This window comes from Macaca fascicularis, chromosome X, assembly GCF_037993035.2.
Source record: "Macaca fascicularis isolate 582-1 chromosome X, T2T-MFA8v1.1".
In the NCBI taxonomy this organism is placed as follows: domain Eukaryota; kingdom Metazoa; phylum Chordata; class Mammalia; order Primates; family Cercopithecidae; genus Macaca; species Macaca fascicularis.
Window position 1 is genome coordinate 51,746,043 of NC_088395.1, and position 8,809 is coordinate 51,754,851.

Below are 8,809 nucleotides of genomic sequence, written 5' to 3' on the forward strand. Positions count from 1 at the left end.
TCCCAGCACTTTGGGAGGCCGAGGCAGGTGGATCACGAGGTCAAGCGTTCGAGACCAGCCTGGCCAACATAGTGAAACCCCGTCTCTACTAAAAATACAAAACAAAACAAAACAAAAAATTAGCCGGGCGTGGTGGCAGACGCCTGTAGTCCCAGCTTCTCGGGAGACTGAGGCAGGAGAATCGCTTGAACCTGGGAGTCAGAGGTTGCAGTGAGCCGAGATCGCACCACTGCACTCCAGCCTGTACGATAGTACGAGACTCTGTCTCAAAGCAAAACAAAACAAAACAAACAAACTGTATTATATGTAAAGAAATATAGAAATGTAAAACACAGGGAAGAAAACACAGGGAAAACATCAACATGTCTTTGTGTTTCCTGGTGGGGTTTTAGTCACAAACCCTACCACAGAGTCCATGAACAAGAAGCAATAATTTGGAGTTTATTAAAACTTAAAACTTGGCCGGGCGCGGTGGCTCAAGCCTGTAATCCCAGCACTTTGGGAGGCCGAGGCGGGCGGATCACGAGGTCAGGAGATCGAGACCATCCTGGCTAACATGGTGAAACCCCGTCTCTACTAAAAAAATACAAAAAACTAGCTGGGCGAAGTGGCGGGCGCCTGTAGTCCCAGCTACTCGGGAGGCTGAGGCAGGAGAATGGCGTAAACCTGGGAGGCGGAGCTTGCAGTGAGCTGAGATCCGGCCACTGCACTCCAGCCAGGGTGACAGAGCGAGACTCCGTCTCAAAAAAAAAAAAAATAAATAAATAAAACTTAAAACTTCTGCTGTGTGGAAGACATTACTATTAAGGAAGAAAGACAACCTAAGGACTGAAAGAAAATATTTTCAAAGAGATATTTGAGAAAAGACTTGATTCCAAATATTCAAAGGACTGTTGACATTCAAAGACCAAACAACCACAAATAACCCAGTTTAAAAATGAGCTAAAGGTCTGAGCAGACACCTCACCAAAGATTTGGAAGTGATAAATGAGCACGTGAAAGAATGTTTACTGTTATTTGGCATTGATAGATAAATGCAAATTCAAATAATAATTACATGACACTACACAGCTAACAGAACGGCCAAGACCCCCAAACTGACAAACCAACTGCTGCCAAGGATGCAGAACAACAGGAATGTCCGTTCATGTAAAGTGGGAAGTCTCTATCTTCCAGCAAATTTGGAAGACAGTCCGCTTGGTCCGTAACGAGGCTCAACAGTCTTGCCACAGTGTCCAGCATTCTCGCTATTAAGTATCTGCCCAGTTTGCTTCAAAACGTATGTGTTGTCGAACAAAATACAAATCCAGGATTAGTAAGGAGAAACTTTATTCAAAAGGATGAGTAGAAGGAGGCAAAGTGTGTGGAGGGGACTTTCGCAGGAGGACATGAGTAGGTAAAGCACAGGTAATGCTTTAGGGCAGTGAAACTATCATGTGCGTTACAGACGGAACGTTTGCTTCCCGCCCAAATTCACGTGTTGAAGCCCCGACTCCCAGTGTGATGGTATTTGCAAGTGAGGTCTCTGGGAGGTAACGGGGTTTGAGGTTATGAGGTCATGAGGGTGGAGTCTTTATGATGGGGTTCGTGTCCTCCGAAGAAGAGGAAATAAAAATAGCTCTCTCTGTGTGAGGACATCATTACGGAGGTAGGGAACTATCAGGCTGAAATGCAGCATGTGACAAAAGGTTCTAACCTTACCAACGGGTGAAAAGCTTCACTGAAGGCTGTGAAGTACAAAGTGCTGATCTAAGCAACTCTGAAAACGAAAGAAGTGTGTAAGGCTAAAGACAAAGGAAATTGTACATATGCAGCATACTCGACTAGACAAACCTGTTGCGGGTATGGACACAGGTTGAAAAATCTGATACCGTTCTCCAAGTATACTGGAGCTGAACAATTAGTAAATGGATGCTGGAGGGTGAGAGGCAGGATGCTGGAGGGTGAGAGGCAGGGCTGGAGAGGGAGGTGCAGATCGTAATGTGGTGGGGGCAAGAATGATTCATGCTGCAATGGAATAGAGTTGCAGACATGGGTAGGAACTCATATTCAGCTTATTATAGATCCTCATGGTCACGTATCAAAATATTTATAGAAATATATATGTATATACATGGGTTAGTATACATACATATGTATTTCCTCTCTGTTTCGGCAGAGAGGGTCTAGAAACCACTAGACTCTGGCAGGTACGAGCACACCTACTTGCCAGACGTTGGTCTCTGATACCATTTTCTAATAAAAGGAAACAGAGATCCTTGGAGAATTGGCTGATCCTAGGAGCTAGGAAACAGGCCAGACAAGTCTAGAACGTATGCAAGACAGAAATGTGCAGGATGAGCCACAAAGCAAGGAATTACACAAAATGGAACCGCAAACAATGGGAGCACACCAACGGGACCTAGGGGTGAACTGAACATGCACCCAGTGGCCACAACTGCAAAAATGATAATAATAAAAAAGAAATAGCAAAGTACTGGATTATAATCTAAAGTATCAAGTAAGTATCCATGAAAGTATCATGATATACATAAATGATTGAATAACGAAATCAATGCAGGAGCATAGACAGCTGTGCCGTGAAGGAGCATTCCAAAGAACGTATGTAGATACTCTGCCTCAAAGAAAGGATTTATAACTTAGCACCAGTTAGGTGTGAACTTGGCTTAATGACTTCCTTCCAAAGAGTAGCATGTGGACAGGGGTTAAAAGAGTAACTTTTCATGGGAGCACCCAGTCCAACACTGCTTCTGCCAGGTGACCAAGGTCAACTTACACAATGAAAACTGATGTTGATATTAGATACCCTTGATGCGATCAGACGAAAACAGCTCTTTACCTTTGTGGTGACTCTCCGGTAGCTCACAACATCAGTCTAATCATGAGATAAGCATTAGAAAAATCTGAGTTGAAAAATATTCTAGGGATCGAGGTTGGAGCAGGCGGATCACTTGAGTCTAGGAGTTCGAGATCAGCCTGGGCAACACGGCAAAACCTTGTCTCTACAAAACACACACACACACACACACACACATCACAAATTAGCCGGGCATGTTGGTGCATGCCTGTAGTCCCATGTACTATGGGAGGCTGAGGGAGGAGGATGGTTTGAACCTGAGATGTGGCGGCTGCAGTGACCTGAGATCCCACCATTGCCGTTGCGTACTCCAGCCTGGGTGACAAAGCAGGGAACCCTGTCTCAAAAAATAAATAAATAAATAAATAAATAAAATAAAATAAAATAAAAATAGAAATAAAGAGAAAGGAAAACAAAAGATATTCTAGAAAATACCTCACTAGTAACCCTGAAAACTCTCAAGGTCATGGAAACAAGTAAAGTCTGAGAAGTTGTCCCAGCCTATGATGATTAAATGTAGTGTGGTAGGCTGCATGGTATCTTGGAACAGGGGAAAAAAAAAAAAAAAGATATTAGGTAGGAAGTAGGAAACCTGGAATAAAGTGCGGAATTTGGTTTTTTCTGCCTCTCAAATACCACCAGCAGGGAACAGTTGGGGCTGCTGTGTTGGCAGATAAGCCAACACACAAAAATAGCATCGCAAATGCTCTGAAAATAAACTTTTTAAAAATCCCGGAACCTAAAAATGGACACAAGAATCTACAGGCTAAACCTAAAGAAAGTAGCTGACTTTTAACATCAAATAGTTGTCTCATGTCCAGAGACTCCTAAAGTAACAAGCAAAATACATTGTATGCGGTAGAGCAGAGCCCACCATGTCAAGAACCAGGAATAACACAACTTGAATGAGGAAATACAATCTAGTGGTGCCAACATAGAGACGATGCACACGTTGCCATTATCTGACAAACATTTTACAGCAACCATCACAAAAATGCTTCATTATGTAATTGCAAATAGTCTGGAACCAGACTAGAAAATGGAAAATCTCAGCGATGAGTAGAAGACGTATAGAAAAGAAATGATGGAACAGAAAACAAAAAGAGTAACAGAATTTGGAAACATTGCTGGATGCACTCGGTAAGAGACCTGTGATGACAAAAGATACCATCATCGTAATGGAGGCCCAATCAATAAGACTGACGGCCGGGCATGGTGGCTCACGCCTGTAATTCCAGCACTTTGGGAGGCGAGGCAGGCAGATCACCGCGGGCCAACGTGGGGAAACCCCGTCTCTACTAAAAATACAAAAATTAGCTTGGCGTGGTGGCGGGCTACTTGGGAGGCTGAGGCAGGAGAATCGTTTGAACCCGGGAGGCAGAGGTTGCAGTGAAGGGAGATTGTGCCATTGCTCTCCAACCTGGGTGACAGAGCGAGATTCTTCCTCAAACAACAAAACAAACAAACAGAAAATAGGATTGACTACGCCTGAGCGAGAGAGAGAGGTCATGGAATGATTAAAAGCTGAATGGATCCTCAGTAAAGTTAGGACAATAACGAAGTTCCAATATCCCTACGACTGGAGTATCAAAAGTAAAGAGAGTGGACTGAAAGAGTAATATAAGAAAAGAAGGCTGAAAATATCCAAATTTTAATGAAAACCATAAACCCATAGATTCTGGAAAATGAGCAAACTTCAGATAAGAGAACCACAAAGCAATTCACACCAACACACACAGCATAGTCAGTTTTTGAAGCTGATAACATCACTGAAAGCAGCAAGACCAACGTGGTTCATTGATTATAGGAGAGCACCAGTTTTAATGAGGGCAAATGTCTCCTCTGACCAGTGGGGGCCATTAGGAAGTGTCCTGAAAAGTTTCAGGTGTTGAACAAAAGTCCTGTCAGCTGTGAATTCTGTATCCAGTGATACCATCCTTCACGGATGAAGGGGAAATCGAGACATTCTCAGGTTAAAGAAAGCATTTTATCACGAGCAGACTCACGGTGAAAGAATGGCTAGAGCAGGTGCTCCAAACAAAAGAGGAAAGAATAAAAGATGGCCTCTGGAAGTATCTGTCAGAAAGGAGTCAAGACCAGTGGAAAAAACACCTTTAGGGGACAAACATTAAGCCACCGTTTTCTTTGTGAATTGTGGAAGTCATGTTTGGTGATTAAAGCAAAAAATATGAAACCATCCAATACTCCAGACAGAAAGGCAGAGGGGCTAAAAGGGGCTGATGCTTCTACACTTCAATGGAAGTGGTGAGAACTGGATACCAGGAGCCTGTGGTAAGTCACATATGCACATTGAAAATCCCAGAGCAACCACTGAGGCAATTTTACAAAATAAAGCACTCGAAAACACTTTCAGAAATCAAGATAAATCCTGCAAAGTGTACACGTAAGCCATAGAACGGGGGGGGCGAAAAAAAAAAAGGAGGTCTGGGTTAGCCAAGACACGGAGGAAACAAAAGAAAACAAACAGTAAGTCTGTGGACTTAAACACTAGCCCAGCGATCATGGAAATGAACTAAAAACATGTATGAAAAGGTCGATATTGGCAGAGTCAGTGAGAAACACAGTCTGACTATCCCATGTTTATATGAAACTCAGTTCCACTTCGGTTGCCCTGGGTAAATGAAAAGGATACGACGGGTGGGAAAAGTCACATCAGGTAAACATTAATTAAAACAGCAGAAGTAGGTATGTCAACATTAGGTAAAGAGGACTTGATCGCAGCGAAAATTACGAGAGAGAAAAATAAAACACTACACCCGAAAAAAAGGATCAAGCCCCCAAGAAGACTTTAGAGGAGTCTTTCCGTGCCCCTCCCACACGCCCCTCCAATTACAGTGTGTGGGTGTTCCTCTCTGTTCCCAGAGCCCCTGGTTCTTATTTCTGTCAGAGCAAAGTGTCCCAAGGCATTGGGGGCTGTATTTGCATACATCTGATCCTAAATGAATGTGAGTGCTTTGGAAAGCCTGATGCATCTCCACATCCCAGCGCCCAGGCGGGGTATCTGGTGCCCTGCGGGTGTTTGTTGAATGCCTCATGACTGCCTTTCAGGTCAGGGAAGGCTGTTGTGATAGGGTCAAGGGAAGGGTCTCTTTACATCGCATTCAACAAGGGGCCAATCCTACTGGCGCAGGCAAGGAGGCTGCTCAGCGACTGACGGGGAAATGAGGGTGGGGGGTGGGCACGCGCTCCGGAGGCTACAGGCGCCGTGGGTAGAGTGAGGAACCGGGCCACCGCTCAGCCGCGGCGGCGAAAGCGGCCCGCGGATCCTCCCGCCGGCTGCGCGGCCATCGCGGTCACGGGCGCCAGCCGCGCGCAGTGCCCCCGGGTCCAAGTCGGGGTCGGGAGCCACGCGGCGGCCAAGAGGTGGTTGGATAGGTGGCGACGGAAGCGCCGCTGGCGGCGGGTCCAGAAGGCGGGCCCCAGAGACCGGCTGCCCTCCGCGCCACCCCGGGACCCGCGGGGACCAGCCCGGTCCCCCAAGGAGCTGGACCTGGGCGCACAGCGGGAGCGCTGGGAGACGTTCAGGAAGCTGCGGGGCCTCAGCTGCGAGGGCGCCGCCAAGGTCCTGCTGGACACCTTCGAGTACCTGGGCCTCGTGCATCACACCGGGGGCTGCCACTGCGGCGCGGTCCGCTTTGCGGTCTGGGCCCCGGCAGATCTGCGCGTGGTGGATTGCAGCTGCAGGCTGTGCAGGAAGAAGCAGCACCGCCACTTCCTCGTCCCGGCCTCGCGCTTCACGCTGCTCCAGGGCGCGGACAGCATCGTCACCTATCGGTCCGACACGCACCCGGCGCTGCACAGCTTCTGCAGCAGGTGCGGGGTGCAGAGTTTCCACGCAGCTGTCTCCGACCCCCGCGTGTACGGCGTCGCCCCGCACTGCCTGGACGAGGGCACCGTGCGCAGCGTGGTCATCGAGGAGGTCGGCGGTGGCGACCCGGGGGAGGAGGCCGCCGAGGAGCCCAAGGCCATCCACAAGACGTCCTCCCAGTCAGCCCCTGCCTGTCCCCGCGAACAGGAGCAGTGATTGGGGCCGCAAGCCCGCCCGAAACCGGCCCGGGCGGCCCTGCGGGGAGCGTCCGAGTACCTGCACAGATCACATGCTGTGAAAGAGGTGTTTCTGGCCTGGTCAAACCGTGGATTCCCTTCCAGTATTTACCCTTCCTGTCCACTAGTTTTCAGTGAACTCGCTTACGGTCCAAATCTTGAACACACCTTTGTCTGTGTAGCACAACGTTAATCTTGCAATTCGATAAGCAAGAAGAGTGTCTCTGATTTTTCAAGCCATCCATTGTATCTCTTGCTATTACTGTTCTGCCTACAGTTGTCACAAATCACCTGCAGATGATTCCTGTGTACTGTACGTTCCTGGTGCTATTGTGAACAGGCTTGTTGTTTTCAGCGCTTTGCGTCTGGTGTTTAGGACGGCAACACACAAACAGTTTGTAAACATGTACTAGGACGTCTTCCATTGATTATGGTGTGCGTGTGCTCCCGCACCTGTGAGTTTTAGGTAGACGTTCATATTTTCACTACTTAGATTCGAGTTATGCTATTTCCTGTTTTTTTAATGATATATTTCAAGATTTGGTCGTGTTACATACCTCATTACTCTTAATCACCAAAAGCTGTTACTATTTTGCTTGTTTTTGTTTGGAAAGTGTCTCTGGGTAAGGAGATGGGGATACAGGAATGAGAAAGACACTGTCCACACAGGAATGAGAAAGACATCCGTGCATTGTATGCCCTCTTTAATCTTTTGAAATACCTGTCTTGTACATGTGTTAAGTATATAGAAATCAGTAAATACCTTCTAGGAAACGATGTGTGTTGGTGTGTCTGTAATGTCCGGCTTGGCTATGGCAAGGCTTGGTTCTTGAAAGTACTTGGTCTCAGATTATTTGAGGAGGTGGTGCTGACTCTGGCTTTTGTAGTAGAGACAACTTCCCCAGGGTCCCCTACATTTCTGATGAGGGGAATTAGCAGAGGGTTTACACACTCGGCCTCTGGGGATACACTACCTGTCTTTGAATCCTGGACCTGCTGCCTACTCGCTATATAACCGGTATGGAGTAGATTAAACCCGATTCCTCAACTTGCTCTCTCCTCAAGAGTGTTAACAGCGAACAGAGTGTTTGTTCTCAGGGTAAACACAGTGCCTTGCCTTGACTACCTGATCCATGAATGCTTTTTTTCTCCATTTCAGGCCCCCAAAACTCCTCCTATCAAGGCACCCAGACAATATGAAACTGCATTGTTTAGGGGCGTCCATACACGTGGGAAAACCATGAAGAATTGGCAGTGAAATAATCTAAGCCAGCATCAGATTAAGGTTTAACTCTATGGAAGAGGAATGGCTTTGAGTGGGGGGTGTGTCCTGCATTCCTGTTCCTCTTGCTATGTAACAAACGGCCCCACAGTGAGTCCATAAAATCACCGCCATTGTATCATATGCATGGAATATCAGAGGCAGGAATTCAGACAGGGCGCAGTGGACATGGCTTGCCTTGCATGGTCTGGGACCTCAGCTGCAGAGGCCTGAGGCCTGACTGGCTGGGGACTGGAACCATCTGAAGGCTCATTCACTGACATCCCTGGTGCCTGCATAGAGAGGAGTGGAAGACTAGGCCTGGCGAGTGGAGGGCCTCCGTGTCACCACTCCATGGCCTTTGGCTTCCTCACAGCAGGGTGGGCCTCCCAGTAGTCAGGCTTCCCACCTCATGACTCAGGCTCCAAGTAGCACTCTTCCGTATCCAAGGTGAATGTTGCATCACTTCTCACAGGCAAGACTCAGAAGTCATGTTGAGTCAACTGTGTCATACTCTGTTGATTAGAGGTGAGTCACAGTCTTTTCAGATTCAGGCGTGGGAGGGAGATTAAATCGCAGGTCTTGGTATGAACGGGGCAACTTTTATCACAGTACGAGAGATGGGA

At 47.3% G+C, this 8,809-nt stretch overlaps 1 protein-coding gene across 1 annotated transcript; it reads left to right on the top strand.

Moving 5' to 3' along the window:
• Positions 1-6,032: 6,032 nt before the first annotated feature.
• Positions 6,033-7,697, top strand: LOC135969099 (centromere protein V-like protein 1; the record flags this gene model as incomplete). The annotated part of the gene is made up of 1 exon (XM_065537903.2): positions 6,033-7,697. A coding segment is annotated over one exon (870 nt), but the record flags the coding sequence as incomplete, so codon positions are not given.
• Positions 7,698-8,809: the final 1,112 nt, after the last annotated feature.